This window comes from Coturnix japonica, chromosome 1, assembly GCF_001577835.2.
Source record: "Coturnix japonica isolate 7356 chromosome 1, Coturnix japonica 2.1, whole genome shotgun sequence".
Classification (NCBI taxonomy): domain Eukaryota; kingdom Metazoa; phylum Chordata; class Aves; order Galliformes; family Phasianidae; genus Coturnix; species Coturnix japonica.
The window spans coordinates 13,715,786-13,739,864 of NC_029516.1; the positions used below are offsets into that span (position 1 = coordinate 13,715,786).

Below are 24,079 nucleotides of genomic sequence, written 5' to 3' on the forward strand. Positions count from 1 at the left end.
ATGGTTTTGTTCATGCATAGCTGAATGTTTTATTTTTATTCCATTTTTTATTATACTCTTTTACTTAAAACAGGTTCTTTAAACTGGTTTCCACTAAGAACTGAAAGTTTTGTTTGCAACATAATGAAAAGTCCTATGTAAAACTTGTAGAACAAGGGATTTGCCCAAAATCGACTCTCTTTTTGCAAACTGCTTTGACAATTAACAAAAAAAAAAAAAAAAAAGACATTTTTCAATAGAAAAAGCTGTACCGAAAAATTCTCAGCAAAATTCTACTTGTAAATATATTTTGTAAAAGTACAGCATCTGAAAAAAACAGCAACAAAACCAATTTCAGTTATTCAGATTTGTGGGTATGTGTGTGATTTGTCAACGTTGTTTCAGACAGTTTCCATCAATCATTCCAGGAATAAAACTCGCATCTGCCCATCATCTCGTTATAGAAACAAAATGTTGCTGTTCTTGTATTTTTGCTGTAGATCATCTCTGTAGCCTGTTCTCCCTTTCACCCATCCCCGCGGTGCTGTGTCTCTGCCAGCCAGCCGGTCCTTGAGGCCTGACCTTGTTGCTCTCATTGATCACGAATGCTATGCACAAATAATGTGGCACTTTGTAGCTGTATGTAAGTCTGCTCCCTGTGGGCGGTTATGAAAAGCCAGATGGAGCCAGGAGTACGCAGCTCTGGCTCCAGATCTGTTTGTCCTGGCCTAACTTTATTGTCTTTGGCTGACTTACTTGTATGTTGCATCAGTTCAAGGGTCACTCAGACCCAAGGGTAGAAGAGCCAAAAAAGCCTGCTATTATTGCTGCCAATGGCAGAAATTCCTCTTTTTGGAGCAATAAGGTTTGGCCCAGTTAGAAGTAATTAGAACAGTTAATAAGTAGTCCAATTGAGCATTTAGATTCTGTGTTACTGTTATGAAGAAGATTTCATCCAGTAGCAGCAGAATACACCAAAAAAGCAAGTTACCCACCCCAACAGCAGCTCTCCTGATGCTGCTGAGCCCAATCCCTATCACTAAGGTCCCCCATCAACAAGTACAACATCGCTAGCTATGGCAGCACAATAATTGCACGAAACACGAGGATAACAAATAAGGTTGCATGCAACATGGATGGCAAAAAGGCACATCCAGAAACCTGAGGAGTAGTATGGAGATGTACATGGATGTGCATCGGATGGCTCCTTTGTTGACCTGCTGTAGAAACTCCTGTATACTTAGCAGATGTCACTAGCATGGGAGCCATGGGTGCCTGGTAGCCTGTCATATGAGTGTGTGAGGCAGCGTGCTGCATGCAGGGCCAGGCCTGTCTGCTTAGGGCTGATGACAGTACTGAACAAGTTCAACCTGTTTATGGTTTCTCAGCACCCCAGATTATAATTATTCCTCATTATTGTGCATATTTGTCACAAGTTTGGGTCTTGTCCAAGGAACCCTCCTGCTAAGCCATGTATAAACACATGACAAGCAGATTTCTTCTCTCTGAGATCTTCCCATTAGATCATTTTAGACCTGGATTTGCTTTTATTAACGACACCGACAGTAACTGGCGCGCTCCACCAGCTTTTCCATTTGCTCTAAAGAGCCACAAATCCCTGCAGTGCCACGCTGTGCTGGGCTCGTGCAATTGATTGTCTTGTTGTGTCTTCCTCAGCTCAGAATTTCCCTGTGTTCATCCTGCACAGCACCAGGGCTGCCTTCCTGTTGACAGCTGCCTGGGGACACATACAGTGTGGGAAGCTCCATGTTCAGAAACTCATTAGGGCAGCCTCCTCAGCTGCAGTTTGCTGCTGTAGCCTTTCTCCTATCATTCTGCAATCCTCCAGTCCGTATCTGATGAGCCACTTTGGGAAATGATAGCTCAGGAAAAGGAGCTTCTACGTCTCTATGTTTTGGCAGCTGACTGATCTTGCATGTAGGTGCAGGGATGCACGAGGACACAGGATACACTGCAGAACCCAAATGTAACCCGCTTTTTTTTTTTTCCTTAAGAAAACTGAGCAAAAGGAATTACGAAAGAAACCATGCAAGAAAATAAACTGCTGCTGTCACGAGGCAATCACTGATTTCTGCTGACAGCAATATCTGTTTCTAGTGCTGTTCCTCTGCCCCAGCACACTGCATGTGCTCTTTGTCTTACTGGTTGCAGAAGGCATTTCTGAGGCATCCAGTGTTCCTCACATTGACGTCTTCTTGCATGCAATCAAAAGCTGTGTGTACCAAGAAGCTCAGTGAGGAATTTGGGTGCTGAATGCCAGATTACATTTGTACCTCCTTGGAGATTTGTGCTGCATTGATAGACAAGCCATTTCTTTTCTTCATTTGTAAAATGGATGTAGCTGTGGGTGATGAAAGCCCGTGACTTGGCTGATATTTCCAGAACACTGAGGATCTTTACTGACCTGCAGAAAGAAAAGAGAAACAAGCAGATGCATTGCTGCTAATGCACCGTAGGAAGCTGGTTTATTGTTAGATTTCAGAGGAAATTGTCCAGATATTAAAAAATCCTTTTTAAAATTGCAAAGGGATGATACTAAAGTGGAGCCTTCCTTATCTGTTGTCTAGGATGTTCCAAGTGGTGAACAGGAAAGTTGAGGGAGGGAGGGAGGTAGGAAGAGGCAAGATGCACTGCTAATATTAAAGTAGGACATAAGCTGAAAGGACTGCAGATCTGACCATTGTATCCTGGTGAATTGAGACTAGATCTTCCCCCTTCAGAGGAAAGAATAGGATGACTGCTGACAAGTGATATTCCTTTCCATTCTGCGGCCCTTTCCTGAACCTCATTCTATTTTTGTCTCTAATCCTTCATAAACCAGCTGATCAGAACACGGGCGCTGCTTCCATGGGCACGTGCACACATGCACACCCACCCACACCCTTGCTGAAATCCAGAGCTCCCATCCCAACGCAGCCCCGGAGCTCATCTGTTTTATCAGCTTTAAACTAAGAAAGTATAAACAGTAGGATGAGTGTTGCCTTCGGAAGTGTAGCTGTTTCTATGGACATTCCTCTAACACACTTTATCATAAAGGAGTGCTCTGGGCATTTTATAATCTTCTTTTTGGAAGCACTGGTGGAGCAGCACTTCAGCTTTCTGTGTGGTCCCAGTGCCAGGAACCATAATCACACACAGCTTCTGTGTATCCTTCCCCTGTCCCAGAACTGGTCAGAGTGATGACCCATTACACAGCCTCATCTCTGCCAGGAGCCAGCTGGCCCAAAGCACTGCATGTGCCTCCCCTTCTGCAGACTGAACCATCCCAGTTCCCTCAGCTGCTCCCCATCAGAGCTGTGCTCCAGACCCCTCACCAGCTTTGTTGCTCTTCTCTGGACACGCTCCAGGGCCTCCATGTATTTCTTGTAGTGAGGGGCCCACAACTGAACACAGCACTTCAGGTGCAGTGATTTGGTATTTGAAGACAGCTTTTTGTGAGCGAGAATGAGCCATGCCATAATACTCACAGAAACACCAGTTCACTGTAACATCACAGGTAGAGCTCCTCACCGCCCTGTCGCATGTGTCTGAAAGTGATGAAAAAAAAAGTCATTTAGAGGCCGTGCAGAACATTAAATGAGAATACTCAGTGTTGTAACAGTTTGGGTCAATTCTAAATACAAAATATCAGGAAGTTTGTATGCAAAATGCTCCTGTCTGTGTGTGCTGCTTTGTACGTTAGCTGCTTGTCTGGGCACACAGAATGTCCATGTGTCTGTGTCTGTGCTCCTGCAAAGTCTGCTGACTCACAGCAGTGAGAGGAGCCAGACAATAAGCGTTTTAATCTGACAGCGCTGCTTATGTCCTTTACATTTATTTCCTTTCATATGCTGAATTTGTTTTGAATTTCCACTCATGCATTTCAAGAAGGAACAGCCAAAAACGCGGCAGAAAAATGGTTAGTTATACATATGGCAGTGATGTCTGTTCACAGAGATGGTAAGTAAAGTTGTTCAACTGGGAGAGTCTAAATTCTGCTTTCAACACTGACGTGATATTTGGGACTTCATTCCAATGGAGTACCAATGGAAAGGCATTGAAGTGTTTCAGAAGATGTGATCCAGAACCCTGAACCCTTTATGACTTGAGTTGGGGGTTGCAGAGATGTTGCAAGTGAAGGTGTATTTTCATCATAAACATGTATTGTCCTGACACGCTTTGTTTGCATTTTTTATAAGGCTGGGATGCCATCATGGATTGGAAAGATGTCTTATCAGGAGGAGAGAAACAAAGGATGGGCATGGCTCGTATGTTTTATCATAAGTAAGCATTTGATTTGTTCTTTAAGTAATATCTGAAAATAAGGAGTTTTGGAGGTTTTCTGTAATAGCTTGAGCAGTAGTAGCCTGTAATCTCTATACAACGTGCAGTACTTCTAGACTGGTGCACAGAACTTTGTCATTTATTCATGCAGGTTCAGCTTGTAGTTTGGGTAACGCTTCTTACTTAAACTTTGCCTTTAACAGTGTGGCATTGCATTCTATGCACGTTCCTTTCTTTATCTAATCAGGCACAAACATCATCCCTTCATCTGTCCTACAAGTATTGCAGAAAACTGGTGGTCTGCTATAGAGCTTGTGAGAGTTGGAAAGCCAAAACCCAGGGTCTTATTTTATTTTATTTCTGATACTGGAAACCTTGCACAGGCAGTGTGTACACAGCAGTGAATAGAGACTCTCTGAGCTGGCTCTAGTTACTGCGTGGCCTGTTGACAGAACAGAGCAATAGCAGGTCAAACTGGGACACAGGAGTTAGAGCACTGTGTGCTCAGATGGACCAGGAAATAGAGCACATTTTTCCTGGAAGCCACGTCTGTACCTGATGGTGCAAGCTGGCTTCCAGCTGCAGATGAGAGGCAGCTTTCCTGCAAAAGACATCTGCATACTACTGTTCTCTCAATTAAATGTGTAGGAATACAATATGTCCAAAACACAGATGACTTAACACCCTTTACTTACTTTTGAAAGGCCAAAATATGCACTGCTAGATGAATGCACGAGTGCTGTAAGCATTGATGTTGAAGGAAAGATATTCCAAGCTGCAAAAGCTGCCGGGATATCCCTGCTTTCTATAACACACAGACCTTCTCTTTGGTAAGTATGACCAGGAATTTATGAGGGACTTTGCTTTCATCTTTCTGACAGACATGGGTTGGCCTTTGTTCCATAGTGGGGCAGTTGTTTAATCAATATCTTCTGCACTTTCTAAGATAATCTGCCTAAAATAGTCACAGTGTAAATGTATCTGCAGGACCCATGAGCTTTCAAAATGTCATTTTATATTAAAAAGAGAAATATTAGAAATCTGTTCTAGTGAGGTAGTACTTAGTATGGAGTCCCTCAAGGGCAATACAGCTGGTGAATACCTAAAACAACCATATACTTCAGAGAGACTGAAGTTATCAGAAATCAGATGATTTGCAGAGAGTGGAACTGATAAAAGCGGGTGCTTAGGTGGGATGTGATGGCCTCCTTGTTGAGAAGTAAAGAACAAGTTCTGAGTATTCAGAAACAAGGATCAAATGTCTTTCAATCAGATACACTTCCATAGGGACTGCACTGCATAGGGGTCACACGCTGCTCTCTCCTTAAGTTTGTGCCTTGAAATATTTGCTCTTTCATTCAAAACATTGGCTGCCTTCCTGGAGCACCACTCTTAGATGTCTCAGTCAGCTCTCTTGGCTTCCTGCTTTTATTATTATTGTTATTTTTTAGCAGAGGTAAAAAATTGAGAGACAGGTGAAGTATTTTGTGTCTCAAAGATTAATATGCAAGAAGTGGTGAGTGTAGCCCTGGAGTTGCATCTCATTTGAACCTCATGTCATAATCTATTGAGTTTATTAAACTGTCACATTTCCCACATGGGATTCATAATTGCCTTTTTATGATGCGTTTCATCTCCTGTAATTTACAGTGATAAATGGCACAGTTGTAACAGCAGCTCTGAAGGAACTCTCTGCTCTTCCTCTTGCATCTCCTGATAAATGTCTTGTCAGGTCTTGGCAAAACCCCCACACACCTTTGAATATTTGCAGTGCACACACCCTGATACTCACTGAAAGATCTGTGACTCTTGCACAGACTTTTAGATTGACTCCTTGCAGTGTTTTAGGTCTGCAAGTTTATTTATCCCACCTTATCAAATGGAGGGGAACAAACTGAGGTTTAAGTTGAACAAACCAATTTATCAGTAGCATCAGGTGCACCGGGGTTGCCTGAATGTTTTGTCTTCAAAGGAGATCTAACATCTCTTGCAAAGAGAAATAAGTAAAGTGAACTGGGGCACATATTTCTTTCTTCTGAAGAGAAGGGACTGTTTGGATGTGCAGCAGACTGAAGTTGGGAGGAGAGCTAATCAGGCACTACGTGGTAGATATCTGTAATGACACCAGTGGTGATGGCCTGGGGAAGCCCTGCTGACTGGATTTGAGATGCCCAAACCCCCCACAAAAGAGTGTCCTAGGTATATGAGTCACTGAAGAGCCTGTGGGAGTCTTACCCAGTGATCCAGAACTGAACAGCACTCAGTTTCCTGAGAGACATCGTTGAGAATAGACACACATCCAAACCGGTGTGCAGAAGTGAGCCATTACTGATGTATTATTTTCTAATGCAGGAAGTACCACACTCACTTGCTGCAGTTCGATGGACAAGGAGGCTGGCATTTTGAACAGCTCAACACAGACGTCCGCTTGTCACTGAGTGAGGAAAAACAGAGACTGGAGTCCCAACTTGCAGGAATTCCTAAAATGCAGCAGAGACTGAATGAACTGTGTAAAATCTTGGGAGAAGACTCAGTGCTCAAAACAATGGACAAAGAAGAATAAATAATTTATGTTTTATGTTTTTAAAAGTATTTTTTTAGTTAAAAGCATTACAAGTTCAGACATTATCCTTTGCATGCATTGTGCTAGAGGCTTAGAGCATAGAGAAACACAGCCAGCAGAGAATAATGCTCAGAATGCTATGTAAGACTTTAGCATTTCAGTGTTAAGGAAGAAAGTGGTTGAACTGTGAAAGCAAAACAAGCAAGGGCACTGAGTATAAGATTAATCACTGCAGCTTACGTTAATTCCTAGTGAAAGCCCAATTCACTGCAAAGAAGTAGCAGCACTTTTAGGTTTTGTAGGTGAGTTTTGGCCTGAGACTCAGCCTGTAGAATGTGCTCTTGTACCAGGTCACTGTGTGCATATGATATGCCTGCTACGCAGAGCGAACATGGCATGACACTCAGGCATGGAGCACGGCAGAGGCAGCATCTGGGTGAGTATGCGGATGCATGCAAAAATCTCATTTGGGTATAAGAAACATTCTTTCAGCCCATGTGAAACAAAACTTTTCTACTGCTGAGTAGCGTATGTGTCTTTGTCTGCATTTCCATAGGAAGTAATGCAATAGGTCCTGACAAACTACTGCCCTTGTGACAAGAGAAACAGGGATGGAGCTAAGTATGTAATATATACGTGCTGTACTTCATGCTGTGATGCACAATTTCAGAGTCTCTTTGCCCTTGGTGATATATCCATTCCTCTGGGGAACTACTTGTCCCCTGTGTAGTAACCTCTGGTGGGTGGATGGAGCACTGGGCCTAATGTTAGGAGACCTTGATTTGCTTCACTGAGTCACTCATCTGCTTCATGGGCCTGACCCAGGCAGTGTACACCTCTGATCTGGTTCCTCCATTGGCAAAATCTCAGTGTAGGCACATGTTTGTTCTGTGACACCTTTTGTGATGAGGACCATAGGAGAGCGTGTCAGTTTCTAACCATACACTGAATTCACAGGCATGGCTGTCCTGCCAGTTAGAATGCCCAGCGCTTACAAAGGGCTGTGAGAATGTAGAGCATTTTATAACCACTGATTGATTTTGTTAGAGTGGATGAACACTGTGCTCCCCGTGAGCAGAGCAGACAAGAAAATGCACCAGTGGCAGCTTTGCTTCAGATGTGCCCTTTGACAGCGCCATTGTCTGCCCAGTTCAGTAGGAGCCGTGTCCCCAGGCAGTCAGAAGGGGCTTCAGGCTGATCCCCCTGGAGCTCAGGGCTGGTCTGAGTGCCTTGCTGCAGGCCAGACTCGGTGAACTAGAAATAAAGGTGGGAATGGATTTTCCCTTCTTGCTGCTTGCTGGACCAGAACCTGGAATAAATCAGGTCCTCGCCCTGCTCCATTAGAATCCATGGCTCGAATGCAATCCTGCTTTGCGCTGATGGCAAGTTTGTTCCTCCTGTTAGTTCTCTCCATGGAGTCCTCTGGGACTTCTCGCTGAAAGAGAAAAGGTCGCACCTGGGAATCTGTGAAAGGGATGAGAAGTGAAGGTTCAGACAATAAGATGTTGTGTTGTAGAGTGCAGACTGGAGGTCACTGATGTGGATGATGTGTGAGTGCGTTTTGATTTGTGAGTGGCTCTGCCTGTCCCCGAAGGCAGCTTTCCTGCTTCTCATCTTCAAAGAGAAATCTGTATCTGCTAAGGAAAGGAAGAAGTCAGCCAAGAATCTGTTCTCTGTGAGCGTAAATGAGATGACTGATGGTCTCAAAGGCTTGTGCATTTCTGAGCTGTTTCTGGACCACTGTGATAAATCAGGTGTACACCATGTGCATGCCCTTGTTGCAGCTGCAGCGGACTGTCCTGCTGGCAGAAAGCAGCCACAAAACCCCTTTACCACAAGACTTTCCCAAGACAGGAGATGAGGTAGAGGAAGGGGCACCATTGCTCCCCACCTGTCTGTGATGCACTTTACCGTGTGACTGGGAGCTAAACCAGGCTCACCCAGTCCCTGAATGAGGAGGACACTGAAAAATGCTGATCCCTTGGCCCAGTTCAGCACAGCTCCCACATATAGTTCCCATGTCAGCAGCCTCTCGTGCCCCAGCACTGGGTTTACCTGGGTCTGTGTCCTGCACAAGTGAAGGTGCTGAGCAAAACTCATACCAGTCTCAAGCAGGGTTTAACAGTGCAATAAGAAGGGTAATTCAGGAATCTAATTCCCAGTTAATTCAGCTAACAATGGGATGGTTTGTTTCCCCCCAGAATCAAGGTGGGAGAAAACACCTTCTATGTTGGGATCTCACCTTCTGAGGTGGGATTTCAGGGTTCTGACCAAGGAGAAGTTCATTTTGGAACCACACTATTTCTGGTTTTCAATTTGAAAGCTCTTTTGCAAGAGCAGAAAAAAAACCTAAGCATCCTTTAAGAATATGTTTTAAGTCAATGGGATCTGTGTTTGAGTGAGGAATGAAGGACTGGGTATTCAGTGGGATATCTTAGGGAAAATCAGAATTGTATCCTAAAGCAAATGAACAAACACACCTCCAGTCCCCTCAGTATGCCTGAATGATCTTAATGCATGTCAGAGCCGAGTTTATGAGCCTATCGTCTGAGATTTCAGTCGTATATTGAATGAAGTCACTCTACTGAGCTGTTCATAAAGCTTAAGAGAACTGAACTGCTAATCGAATGTGTCTTTGTTTCATTTATGTTTGATATTAATGCCTTTTAAGAGCAGACGATTTATAAAGCAATAAATCATGCTTTATAGTTGTAATTTATTCCAATGTCAAATAAAACATGTTGCATTTACTTTGGTTTTAGCATTCCTTATGAATCATTCACAAAGCAGTCGTGACCTGTGTGAGAACTTTGCCTGTGTGTGCTTTGGAAGCCCCTTCCTGTGCTCGTCTGTGGGATGGGGATGGAAAGACAGTGGTGGGTGTTGTGTGTTTGCAAGTTAAAACAAGTGTTTCATTCCTAGATAAATCTACTGTCCAAGAGTCTATTCCTTTCCTTCTTACAGCCCCCATTTGGGTACTGAAAGGCCACGCTCAGATCTCCCCAGAGCCTTCTCCTGGCTGAACAGCCTCAGCTCTCAGCCTGTCCTTGTATGAGAAGTGGTTCCATCCCTTGGATTGTTTCTGTGGCCCTTCTCTGATCCCACCCCAGCAGGTCTGTGTCTCTCCTGCACTGAGGACTCCCCATCTGGACGCAGTGCTCCAGTTGAGGTATCGCAGAGCAGAGGGGCAGCATCACCTCCCTCACCCAGGGCTCTGGCCCAATGGGGTCATTCCCAGAAGAGAAGGGCAGCATGGTGAGCTTGTACAGACCCACGTTTGGGGGCAAAGCAGACTCAGGAAATAGTCTGAGGTGTTGAAAGCCTTCCCATGGCTGGAATTCTCTGGTAAGTGGGGAATATCAGGCAGAACACCTTTTGTGGCCTTCTTTCTGATGATGGCTTTCTGCAGCACCTGCTTTGTATGCTTTAAATTAGTGGCTTTAACCTCATGTAAATGAGGCCATCTAAGACGAGGCAGCAGTGAAGTGTAAGAAACGCTGCACCCGCCCAGTGCAAGTTTGATATGTGCGAAGAATCCATTTTGAAAGAGGTAATTAGAAAGGAAAGAGATTGTGGCTGGTGGCCGTCCTGGGCTGAGGAGCCAGCTGGGCCTGGGCCGGGACCCAGGAAATAACCAGATTGGGTGAGCTTGGAAAAGCCAGTCCAAGGGAGAACCCCCCTGGGATGTGCCACAGGAGCAGACTGTGCTTTGGCATCCAGAATGGAGGGTTGTGTCAGTTACATTTATGTTTCAAAATGAAAAACTCAGTGAAAAATGATGGTTTTTCTTTGGGAAAACAAAATTATTTTCACTATAATTGACACCATAATTTTCACTGTCTACGTCAGGCAGGTATTGAGGCAAAGCCAATCTATTTAGCATCAAAACAGTCCAAAGAGTCACACTAATTCTCCAACATTCTTCTGCTCTGTGTCTCAGTTACAGCCTTTTTCTCCTCAGTTCTAGCCATGCAATGCAATAAATACATGAAGTTTGTTAGAGACTTCTCTTATCATTTGGTGCCTTCCATGTTGCGTTTTTGCAGATCTCTATGATACGGGTTGCACCAAGTCTTCCCTCCCCACCCTTCTGGCCTACTTTTCCATCCCCGCTGGGCTGGGTGCAGCCCTTGGCTGGTCTCACCACCCCCTGGTGCCCCGTGCACCATGCACAAAATCTCCATGTTCTTGCTAGTGCAAAATGAGCGCACACAGAGGTGCAGCTTCAGCCTCGTGCCTATTTTTATACTGTAATCATGTTACTGAATTCAAGTCCTGTCTAATCGCTAATCTTCACTTATGTGTGTGCCATATGGCTCAGAGCTGAGCATCAGAGGACAAGGACTGTGTTTATTAGACACGTCACATATCATTACGGGTGAAAAAAGAAGAGTTATTAGTGCATTTCATGAGGAGGTGAAAGCTGAGGGAAGGCTCATTCCTGGGAGAATGACTGTGTGTCCTCTGTGAAGTCTTACTTCCAGAAGTAAGGTCAAGTTCCTCCATCAAATCACTGGCTAAAACCTGCTTCTGTCTGAGAGGTTTAATTAATGACCAGGAGAAAACTCTGATGGCACCATCCATTGTAAAGGTATTTGGAAGTGCTTCCTTCTTAAACACAAGGCTGCTGGATGTTCCCTTAAACACACCAGGCCTTGCCTGCTCGACCATGGCCTGGTCAATCCGCTGCAGCACTCCCAACCCAGCATGGCCTGGCCATTCTGCTACAGTCTGGCCAATCTGCCTGGACTGGCTAATCCAACATGGCCCAGCTTGCCCTGCTCCTGGAGGAGGCAGCCATGGAGGCAAGGGGTCTCTATCAAAACTGCTTGTACCTGAGAAACCTCAACAAGGATTATTTAATTAAATCCTTTCACTCTCGGCTTTTACTCCCTCTCTGCCATCAAGGTTTCCAGTCAGAGCTGGAGCTCTGAGGGGAACACTGCAGACAAACTCAGCCATATGGGCCAAGCACGCTCTCACCAAGGACATACCTCACCACCAAATGCCTGTTTAGTCTGCCATGAAGTGCAAGGCCACACTCAAAGCATTGTGCCTAATGCCATGTGTGTTTACTTTGCTAATTCAGAGCCTTATGCTGCTGCAGAGGGCATAAAGGAGATTCAAAAGTTGGAAGCTGCAGCCAAACAAATCTGAGCTAGAACGAAGCCAGGACAGGTTTTCTGCAGGTGGGTACTGTAGTGATCCCATAGAAAGGGCCTGTTTGAGGCAGGGCGTTGCTGGATGTGCTTCATGGTATCTGAAGCTTGTGTTACACGCTGCCAACACAGCCCCTCCTGGCCATTATGAGAATGGGAGCAGCGCTGCTGAAGTCAGCAGGGCCGCAGCCCACACCTGCATGGATGGCTCAGGAGTGCTCCCAGCTCTGCCAAACTGCAAAGCTATCAGGAGTTTGGGAGCAAAGGGCCAAAGAACTGGAGCTGTGAGAGACTGAGTATCTCCAGCTTTGCTGGCAGCACTTTTCTCCTGCTCAAACCTTTAAGCCATCACCCAGGAGTCCCACAGAACCAGCAGACCCACAGAGGTGCTGTACTCCTTACTTGGCAGGTATATATCTAAATAGAGCAGAGTGCCTTTGTAGGGGGCAAGCACAGACAGACTCCAGCTGCCCTGCCCTGGTGCTCAGCTGGCCTGTGCATGAATGCACCTTCATCCACCACTGCCCACCTTGAAAAGGCGCTTCATGCAGGAGGCTGCAATACCCAGTGCCAGGCTGAGCACTGACCTCTGATGTTTTCATCCACCCGCCCCAACATGTCTTAAAGCTGTCCATAATCTGGTTTTCTTCTCTAATCTCATCTGACTGCTATGATCTTTTAAAGTGTTTTTGGATTTCTCGAGGGTGGAGACAAGAGGCACAACAACACCTTCTAAAGAATGAGGCGTGTGTGCAGAGCAGCTTGTGTTGTTGAGCTTGAAGCTGCGTCTTCATCTACAGGGTGTTTGGGCTGGGGCAAGAAGCTCTGCAGCGTGCCATGGAGACCTTATGGCCCTAAGAGTTTTACTGCAAATGCAGTCACGAGCATACAGAAATATTTAGGAGGTGGGAAAGCTCTTCAGCACCCTTATCTTACTTAACCTACCTCCTATTTGTCTGTATTTGTGGTGCAACTGAGCACCAGAATCAGACCCAAATACAGAAACTTTTGTGCAGGCTTTCGGGCTCTGATTTATGGTATTACATGTGATGCTAAACCTCAGTAATGCCCTTTGAAAAGTGCTGCTAGAACTCCAGACCATTGGGCTCCTGGCATGAAGGAAACGTGGCAAAGATGTGAACATCACAAAAGGCAGTGAAGCCAAATTCCTTCCTAGAGAAATGCTGGGCATGTCAGGGAAACCCAAGAGAACTAGTGCTTGGACCGTGAACCTTAGAGTAATCAAGCATCCCCATCTGTTCTTAAAAGGTTTCCTTAATGACACTGATTAGATTTTTAGAGAGGAACTTGCAAGAGCTCAGGTTACTGCTGAGTTTGCAGACTCATATCAACACAGTAATGCTCAGGTTTGCTCCCTTGCCAAAGACTGGAATGTGTGGATAGCTGGAGTCATTTTATTGGCAAGCAACTCCTGTAAGGCAAGGTGGTGTGTTCTGGTGATAACATATGCAGCACTTTTTGCTGTTGGTGGACTGAGAAATTGCCATCACAAGACATAAAATGAGATTGATGTTCATGACCCTCAGCATTATGAAGGCGCATAATAGTTTGCTTTGCATTAATGTAAATTTATGGTGCTCTGCAACTCTTGGGAGTGACCCAACACGCAATGCACCATGGCACATATAATTGGTGAGAGCTAAAGTCAAAGTTATTCACAGATCCATCATTCCTTCCCAAATTCTCTTTGTTTGCATGCTACGTTACTTAACAGGAGCAGATCTGCATCCCGATCAGCAGAATTACGGGCAGGGCTCAGAACACAGGGCATTTCTCAAGAGTTTCACCTTTGCCAGGCCAATATTTTACTCCTTGTTTGCCACACTTTTGAAGCCGTCAGTGAGGATGATGTAAGCTTCCCAGGTGTGGATGAAAGCCAAAAGCCTTTAGTTATTCCTTGTTGTGTAGGACTGACATGACTGATAAGCAGAGGGGAAAGAACTATTGGGGAAAAAAAAGAGAAAAATAAAAGAAACACATCTAAGTTTCCTTCTAGTCAACCCCAGCAGTCAAACCGAAGCTGTCTGCCTTTGCAGAAACCAGATGCAGTCAGCTGGGAAGCTCTCTCATGTTGCCTAGGGCATAGCTTTGATCAACCAACCTCGGCTTGCCTCTTACAAAGCTTTCTTCATGCACCTGATACAGGATCCTGCCTGAGATAATGAATCATGATGTATTTAAAAGAAATTAAAGGATTCGTGTTGAGCTCTGCGCCTAACCCAAGCCAGCAGCCTGATCACTCTTCCCATGCTCAGTGTGCAGGACAGTGACAATCCTGATCACGGACAGAGCACCCACAAATGTAGGTCACTGCAATCCGAGAGGCAGAATCAATATTTCAGGGTGCACTGCTCCCTCTAGCTTACAAGCTTAATTGAAGGGGAAGGAGAGGTAAAATGAATTTTTAAACAACCTGTCTAGAGGGCAAAATCATCTTAATTAAATCTCATTCATTCTTCCTCTAATCCAGCAGGCAGATGGTGTTTCCCTGCTGCACTTTGAAGAGGTTGGCCCAGAAAGGCTTCCAGAGAAAACAGATCTGAGGCCGACAGAGCTCCCCTTCAGACAGATTTCCACTGCGGGGATCACTGGCGCTGCCTGTCTGTCCCCAGACTGGCGGATTTGAAGACGGCCAGAATTAGAAGGAAAAGGTTCCTGATGCTCCCAGCCCGATTCTTCCATGGCAAAGGACAGAAATACAGGGGGGCAGCTATTTTGGGAACATATTTTTTCCCATTATGTGCAGTTGTTTGTTCTTCTTTTTACTGACTGAGTTTTGAGTCCCACTGCTCACATCCAGGCTGGTTTTCTTGAGAGAGGAGGTGCTACGAAAGGTGCCCCTAACAGAAGGCTGCACCAAAACAGCAGCAACACGCACCCACCTCACCATGCTGCATTGGTTTCATACTTTCAATCTTTACTCTCTGGCCATGAACACAGGTTGCTTTTTTGCTCTTTATTTACTTCCACAGAACTGGAATTCCAGGAAAAAAATAAATAAAAAAATCCAATCATCACCAAATTTGAGATCAAAGAGTTGAGAACTGGCTCTGCTCTCAGCCTGGCCTCTCGCTGACTGCCCTGTCCTCTTGTCCCCAGCAAAGAACAGGGCAGAGGCCAGCAGTGGTAGCGGGTTGTCCTTCTGCAAGACCCCTGAGAGCTGAGGGCTGCCAGTGTCCCCTGCTGCCTGCTGGGGCTCTCTGCCAAGATGGAAGCAGCCAGCAAAGGAGAAATACATGGGTCTCAGTTCTGCGCTGGTGAGGTTAAAGAATGAGCACCCAAGAGGGGATCAGAGGAGTGAGAGAAAAGAAAGTGAAGAGGCTGAGGGAAGGGAAAGGTGAAGGAGGGAAGCCAGGGAATGCCAGCCCTCTGGGGGCAGCAGCAACGTCTTTCTGAAGGCCAGAAGCAGTGCATCTTTGAAGTTGTTTCAAGCTGAGTACATAAGAGCTCTGGGGGTGTTCACATAACAGAGATGCCTGGCAGTGCTGCCAGGGATTGTGTAAGGGTTGCCATGAAGTCAAGCAAGAATGGGATAAAGGAGCCACTCCCCAGCTAGTAGAGAAGTGAGACTGCCAGGCAGGGCTCCACTTGCTAACCAACTGCAGAGGTGAGGTAGAGCAGCTGGAAATCCACTCCTCTGGCCGTGGGGAGATCTTGCTTCTACCCTACATCAAGCCTGTCCACCTCCTGCAAATCATTAGAACAAGGCTGAATTCAAGATGCTGATCCACAGAGCAGTCATCAGTATTGCTCAGGCCAAAAACAGTTTAAATGCCTGCTTTTGAACCCATGTGTGGAGCACATTTAAAGCTCTGGTCCTTAGGGGGACACCAGACACCCCCTGAGAACTTCTGCCCACATCTGACCATGACCACGGAAACACCATTCTGAGGTGCTATTGTAATGCTTCCAGCATGCTCACATCGTGTTAGAAGACAACTGTTCCAGGCCTGCCTCCTGATCCAGCCACAAAAACACAGAACCATAACATGTCTGAGGCTGGCATGGCCCTCTGTGTCCCTCTGTCCAACCCCTGCCCCAGCAGGGACACCCAGAGCAGAGTGCCCAGGGCACTAACAGGCTACAGCAGCTTCTGGATCTCCAAGGAGAATATCCACAGCCTCTGAGCAGTCTCTCTGCACAACCAGCCATGAGTGTGGTGTGTGTGGGGCATGAGGACCAGCCACCCTGGCCACCTTCAGCAGCTTGCTTCTCTCTGCCCTGAGGAGACTGCCCCCAGAGCAGGACATCAGCTAAGCTAATAGGTGGTACAAAGAGGGCTCCTGGTGCATTGACCACTATCTCAAACTGATGTGAAATTACTTTTCATTTGTCCTACAATAAGGCATTTTGAGATGTACTGTTATGCCTCATGTGGACACAGCACCACTCAGCAATGAATTACACCTGTATAAATCTTTACAAATGTCCCATGTTATTAAACATGTATCCTGAATGCAATGGCAAGACAGGAATGTTCCTACAGTGCTGCTTGCTGCAGCCTGGGAAAGAGACAAGTGAAGTTCTTTGGTGTCTGTCTTTTTGGCAGAGCCTGCCTCATGCATCCAGCAGACACAATTGTACACAGGACAATGAAGAGGATAAACGAGCACTTGGCACGACTGCTGAGACGTGTCACCTGTCCTGCATCCAAAAGCTCCCAAGGCATGTCTTTCAGAGCAGTGCTGCCACATGTACAGTCATCTGGCCGTGCGACTGATGGGACGTGATGTAATGTTTCCCTGCATATCCTTACCCAGGTGTATTTTGATGCCATTTCCCTGGTGATTCAAAACCTGTTTCTTCATGCTTCACAACTAGGTGCTACTTGGGGACGACTTGCATCATCTGTTTCCATTTGCGATACTGAGGTGAGGAGGAATGTAGCAAGATTTCAGGTTTGCTAACACCACACCTCAAAAATCTCTGCTTGAAAATAGCAATATACATCCAAAACAACAAAGATTGGATATTTTTAGCTGTGTATTTTAGATTTCTGAGCCTTCAAAATATGGCTAATCTAAGTTTTCCACTTTGTGAATATGAGTATTGGATACTTTCTTTTCCAAAAATCAAAGATTCATCTGATTCCAAACCAGAATGGCCTGGTTTGGAAGGGAGCTTAAGGACCATGAATCTCCAAGCCCCCACCACAGGCAGGGCCACCAACCTCCATGTTTAATACTATTCCAGGCTGCCCAGGGCCCCATCCAGCCTGTCCTTGAACACCTCCAGGGATGGATGGGGCATCCACAGCCTCTCAGGGCAGCCTGTGCCAGCACCTCACCACTCTCATAGTAAGGAACTTAAACACAGAATGGATTTACTCTTGTGTAATTATGAGCATGCAGGAGCTGAGGCATTATAAAAAACATCAGATCTTTGGCTTTCTTGATAAAATTACAAGAATGGCAATGCTGACGTTTAGTAGAATTGGAAAACCTTTATCTGTATCTATGTCATTTAACAGCGACAATATATCTTTGAACTGAGCCAAGACCGGCAAATTTCAGTCTTCCTGAAGAGATTTTTCAAGATTTTGCTGGTAATTAAGAAGGGGGCTGTGTCGTAGCACATAAATCACAGTGCTTGCTACCCACAAATCAGTTTATAAAGCATGCTGGGCAACAGAAGATAGCAAAGGGCTGAAGATAGCAACACAGATAAAAGTTCAGATTCATCTGAAAGAACATGATGGATGGGTTAAAAGAAACGTTATGAGTTCAGGCAGAAAATCTACAGGAAGGGCAGGCCACGTAACGGAGTATCCTGCAGAAATACGTGGTTGTGCTTAAGTCTGAGTTGCAAACTGGGCAGTGGTGTGCAGTCTGCATTTGGGTGCCAGGCCCACAAGCACAAAGCACAACTCTTTCGTCACCTCCTAACTTAAGGGTTAGGCAGAAAAGGCTTTACAAAGGCTATCATGGCAAAGGGGCTTAGAGGCAGGCACTGCCCTCCAGGTGAAGGGCAGCACGCCCTGGGTTCCTTTGGCTCCCATAGCACTCAGGGTTTGCTCAGTGCACAAGGGGCTGCACTTTGTTGGTGTCTGAGGGGTTTGAATGGACTCTGAATGGCTGGTCAGAGGCTGCCTTAGCTGACACCCTGTTGACAGTTACATCAAAATTTGCCCATAGGGGACATTTTCTATGATGGCAGTTATTGGCTACGCAGCTTGGACTTTGGCATCTGTATTTATTTATCACCGTTAATTATTACTCTGCACTGCAAAGTACAGGCAAGTAGCAGCTCAGCCGCTTACCTAACCCAGCGGGAGTACCTTGCACAGGAAGTCCTTGTCGTCTTCTGAATATTACTTTGGATTTTGGTCTGAGGAATATCTCACAGCAGGGACCTCTGTGGTTCAGAGAAAAAACAAGATGTTTCCCATTCCCAGGCCTTCCTGTCATATATTTCATCATGAAGAAAGCGGCAGGTGAGGCAGAACTTTGCCCCACAGTTCACCCAGCAGTAAAATGTGGTCAGTTTTCCCAGGTAAATTGGTTAGTTCAGTGTTCAAATACTGACTTAAGGCCTTCAGTCTGGAAACCTTAAATCCTGTAGTGAAAGGTAGTGGAACTGAAATGGGTATGGAAATATTCTTTATAGAGCCTTGGGGCTTCATCGTGTCCCACACCCATCAACCATCCCTGCAAACGTCTGCATAGAGAGCAGGTTTAATTCTCTGCAGTTTGCTTTGTCAGCCAGAAGCACAAGCACTAAGAGGTTCTCAAAATAATTTCTACATCACTGTTGTTGTATTATCCTACCTGCAAAATCATATCTCTGCTGAAATAAGTAATTTGGAAGGTGAAATGTCAACATATATTGCCTACGTATTTTATTGCCATAAATAATGGGTCTTATTATCCAGTGATAATGAGCTACCTCTTGTTTTTGGCTGGAGCAGCAGCAGCAGTTCCCAACCAGATGGGCTGTGTGACTGCCTGCCAGCACTCTCTGCTGCTGAGCATTCAGCCACAGGTTTGGTCTGTGCTTCAGCATTTGTCAGCATCATCATTTTGAAATCCCCTGTGTGCTGAGCTTCAGGAAGCATAGGACGCTTCCTGAAGGCTTCTAATGAATGAAAGGCTTCTGCCACAGGACAGTCTAAGGCCAAAATTGAGATACCATCCTGGCTCAACATCTGCAAGATGGGTATTTTCCCTGCCCAAACATGAAAAGAAGGATTTAACAGGCATACGCTAATTGTCAGCAAGTGTTACTGTCTTATTTAATATTGTTGTAATGTGTGAGCTTTAATGTTTCTACGTGCACTTCCGGGCTCATGAAAGAGCCATGGTGTGCACTGTCAGTGCTACCAGGGGTACAATATGCCACTTGGATCAGTTTTAAAGCAGCCCAGCTTTCTGCACAGGCCTCCCAGACTGTGTTTCAAAGCCACGCTTGGGAACCTGAGCTGCTCCAGTCATTGCTCAAGCCAATGAGAACCAGCTTGTTCGAGGTGTGGTTACACACACCCTGTTCTGCTCTATAATTCATGGTAATTATATGCCAGCTGAAAGCACAGAACAAAACCATAACTAGAAACAGATAGTCTGGGAACAAAAAAATCTTTGGTCTATCACAGTTTTTAAATAGATGTCACTTGTTTCCTCCTGCAAAAGCTGTGGCTAAAGCACAGCTGGACTCCAATTACTTGACTGCAAAGGGCCTCACCCTTGCAGAACCTCCCCCATAGTTGGCACAGGGAAAGAAAGAGGTGTCCTGGGAACCCAGCCCTTCCAGGCTGACATTAACACAGCTGCTCTGTTTTAAGAGACAGAGGTTTCTTTCCCCAGCCCCTGGTGATGCCTCTGGTTTATGTGTGGAGCCAGCAGACCCAACCAGGCAGCAGGACCACTCAGTCTGAAGGGCAGGGGTGGTGGCTTTGGTTTCCTTGTAAACCCAAACCTTGGTGTCAGGCTGTGGAAGGCAGTGCTGAACCCTTGGTGCCAGCAGGGACCTTGCCTGCTCCTGGCTACACACTCTGCACCCTGAACGAGGCCATAAACCCAACCTTTGTGCAGTTGCCAGTCCCTTATTGCCCCTGGTTTAGTCATAGCAGGATATGAATTGGCTTCGAATTGCTGCTTTGGTTTTTATTTCCCAGGTGTTTGATTCCTAAGGAGAAAAGCATGGACTCATAACTCTCCCAGAAAGAAGTACACAGGCTACTTCATTTAGTGTAGCTGCAATACAGTATTTTTAACAATTAGTCCTTACTAATTAGCTAATTATGTTGTCACTAGTGCAACAATGAATAGATGTTAAATTCTATTGCTCAGCGCAATGACAGAATCAAACCCACGTGCAATGAGATAACAGTCCCTGCAGTCACTCCCAATTTCCCCACAGTTGTTACTACATGAAAGATGCAAAACCGGAGCCAGCCTTTTCCAACATATTTCATCCCATGACATCAAGTAGACACTATATCCCTTACAGAGCCACAGTGTCAACCACTGCTCACCCACAGACTTCAGCACAGCCACAGTGGACATGTGTTCAGCTCTGTATGTGTCCCATGTCAGCTCAGTGTGAGCTCTTGGGAGCCCATTTCACGTGTGCTGCATGCATGGAAGGAGCAGTGCATCCTTGGGAATGCAGTGCAGTATGCCTGGCTTGTAGTTCCCATTAACCAGTAACTGGTAAATGCAGTTACAGACACCAGCCATATGTATATGTGCTCTAATGAACATATATCCATGACATGACATGTCTTTGTTCTAGAGCCAAGGAGTCCTGACACAATGAGAATGTCCTTCGTGTAATATCACACACATATTTTCAAGAGATAAACCTGCCCAGTAGGATGGTTACAGACATCCTGCATCCACGGGGTCCAAGCAGTAACTGGACACTATATGGTCACGAACCATCATTTCATAACAACTCACACTTTGTACAACTCTCATTTAACAGTCTTTATCATCTTCCAGTTGGAATGTATGCTGCAATGCTGAATGATTGCATAGGTAGAAGGTATAATCCCATCACTAGATAATTGAATCTAGCCATGGTAGCCTGGGTCATGAAGATCACTTAGGAAACTCAAAACTGTAAATGGAAGAAGACATTTAAATGACATTTTACTATAGACATACTGATGTAAATTAACCCACGTAGCCAATGCTGCAAGTATCTTCAAGTCTGGACCTATTTGCATAATACATAACGACAGCTGATGCAGAATCATTCTGAGTTGATTTACCTGTTTCTTCCCTCCTTGTGATATTTTAATTACACCGTGACAGAAAACGTGAAGCTGTGAGTCAGAATGGAAGGTGTTCAATGTTAAACATATGAATGCAAACATTATACGGATTAATAACCAAAAGACATAAACAAAGGCAGCAAGGTAGATTTTAACACTAAATGCAGGAGAAGAATTAAGGTTACATGGGATCCATCTTAATGACAGCGAAGGTAACTCTCGTGCAAAGAAATGTTGCCATTGAAGATCTCCCTCCTGTGGATTTTGATTTAAAATAAGGCAATAAGAAAGCATAGAGCTTTCACCTGCACAAAGGCAAGCTTAGAAGCTTGGCACGAGTGTAGAATCAGAAGGTAAAGGCAAAGAACACCACCTATTTTTCAAGGTGCAGGAGTCTGGTCATCTGCCTTCCCAAGCCTGCTCTGTGAGCATTGATTGATGTTTTTCAGTCCAGTGAAAGCAGCGGGGCCCATCAGTGAGGCACAAATCTCCTCTGTGTGAGTAAGGGCGGTAGAATCTGGCCTGAATGAATCAGACCAGCCACCATAATTATGCTAACCGGGTGCCCGAGGCACTGCCTTATTCAGGCTGCACAGAACGGAGAGATGCCGGGCTCTGGGCAAACCAGCTGCTCTCCTCTCGGGAGCTGGGATGCTCCTTGCTGCAGAGCAGAACAAGGTGGGAGAACGCTGAAATCTGAAGGAAGAAGGGCATAGGACACAGCAGCATCACCAAACAGCGCATAGCACTAGGTGGTGCTCTTTTCTCTACTAATTTGCTCCTCAATGGGTGTGAGAAGAATGGGCTTTTTTGGTACTCTTTCTTTATTATTATTATTATTATTTTAGTGACGTTGTGCCCCATTTACTCCAGCAGGACCTGACTCAAACAAGTGAAAGCCCATAAGCAGAAATATAAAGTGGAAACCAATGCATTTCTGTGTTTATTAGTCATCTCCTGTAAGCCTGGAGACATCCATCAGGCCGTGCAGTCAGGTTGCTTCAGGTTATTTGTTCCCAATGCTGTTTGTAGTGTCCTGGCAGTGGGGGAATCTTACTTCTGTGGAGAGATTCTCTCCTATTTGCACTGTTAAGAAAGCTGTTCCTGGGTCCTACATGTTGCCTTTCCCTTTATTCTCTTCTCAGCCATGGTCTGCGTTCCACCCTAACCCACCCTTTATTCACTCCCTCCATATGTTTGTCTATTTAGTTATGTTCTCTCTGGCTGTTATTTAGTTGGGTATGCCTATATATATAAAGTTATTCTAAGTCTTTTCCCTTGTCATTACAATGCTTCCTCATTCCTGCTGGTTTATTATAGGCAGCCTCTGGTTTGTCAGTGTACAGATCTGTCAGTGCTGTTATCAGCAGCCTCATGAGAATCTTTGCTGAAATCTGTAGTTTCCATCAAAAGGCAGACAAAGGGATAATGACTCCAACAGCGAGAAAAAGATGTAGAAAGATCTCCTAAGACAGAGAGACCCATGGATAACGAGCAGTAAATATCCGTGGTGCACCTCATCAACACTGAGCTGGAAAAGCTGCCGAGAAGAGCCATAGAAATGTTCAGAAATGATGAGAGGAGAAGTTAAATGGCATCAGACCCTTCTGCTGGAGAAAGGTGGCTGCAATGTCATGGCTGGTTGGATGACTGCTCTTTTTTTTAGTGTCAAATCAAGAAGTATCTGATATTGTGCACTTTTTGGAATGAGCCCTTTTGGTGTTGTTCCAAATCGTTGATCCAAATAATTATTTAACTCCTAATGTAGCAAAGTATCTTCTGCTTCTCTCCATCCCTTGGTATCAATTATTTTTCTGAGCCTTATGGTTTGTTAAAGCCAGTTTCCTTTCAAGCACATTGTGGCTGCATGAGACTTAGGTGGGAAGAGCAGCATTTAGGCACTTTAACCAGCCAAACCACAGCAGATGGATGTCCTGCTGGGTCAGAACAAAACCCAAAAATGCCACCTGTGCCCAGCACTGGTGATGGTCCTGGCACAGCTGCACAACAGCCTGCACAGATCTGGCTGAGGCACAGATCTAAGGACCCAGATATGCCTGTGAGGTCCCTTCACATGTACCTGACCTCTTCCTCTGGCCCAGACTGTGGAGATCACAGGCATTGACCTGTCTGTTCCTTTTATTAGCTGGTAATGGAGATGTTGTTCACAAATCTTGTCTAATCCCTTCTGATGCCTGCTAATAGTCTGCTTCCCCAACCTCCTGTGGCAATGGATTCCAGAAGTTCATTGCTGCAGCGCAGGAACATGCTGTCTCATTTCAGCAGCAAACTGTACACTTGCATCTTGTCCAAGAGAACAAACTGAAATAAGATTCAGCCTCATACCATTTGGCCCAAGCATTCCCAAACGATACATATGCAGCGAGTGATATGAAAACTACTTTGAATAAGCATTAAGGAAAGCAAAGCTCAACATGTTGCATTCTTCCAGAGGAAGGTGATGCCTCACCTCTGCCTTGGGTAGGAGAGCCCAGCACAGAGCTGGAAGTACAGATTTTCCTGGCAAGTAGAGGTGAGCTTTGCAGGCTGCCACAGAGCTTGGAGCAGTGGCTTCTGTTGCTGCCGCACCACAACACAGTTCTTTCCTTACAGCAGTGGTCCCTCCATAGCAAGCTCTACCTGGAAACTCCTTATATGAAGCTTGTCACACCTCTGTTGCAACTACTTATTTTAATTTCATGAGTTTGTGAGTGTGCCAAGCCGGGCTGCATACATATGGAGAATAAAACAACTTGTGCCATGCTTAATTTACAGCTGTCATCCCTTAATTTATAAATTCCATGATGCTATCAAGCTGAGGACTCTCAGTTTGTTCTCGCAAGACCCATTCTTTGCCTG

The 24,079-nt window shown here is 45.3% G+C and overlaps 1 protein-coding gene across 1 annotated transcript in view; it reads left to right on the forward strand.

Annotated features, from left to right (window-relative positions):
• ABCD2 (ATP binding cassette subfamily D member 2) overlaps window positions 1-9,576 on the forward strand; it is a 39,621-nt gene extending 30,045 nt beyond the window's left edge. The window contains exons 8-10 of the mRNA XM_015851579.2: window positions 4,179-4,263; window positions 4,968-5,093; window positions 6,616-9,576. Of these exons, the coding sequence (XP_015707065.1) occupies window positions 4,179-4,263; window positions 4,968-5,093; window positions 6,616-6,826 (422 nt within the window). The 3' untranslated portion in view covers window positions 6,827-9,576. The remainder of the gene's footprint in view (window positions 1-4,178; window positions 4,264-4,967; window positions 5,094-6,615) is intronic.
• The last annotated feature ends 14,503 nt before the right edge of the window (window positions 9,577-24,079 follow it).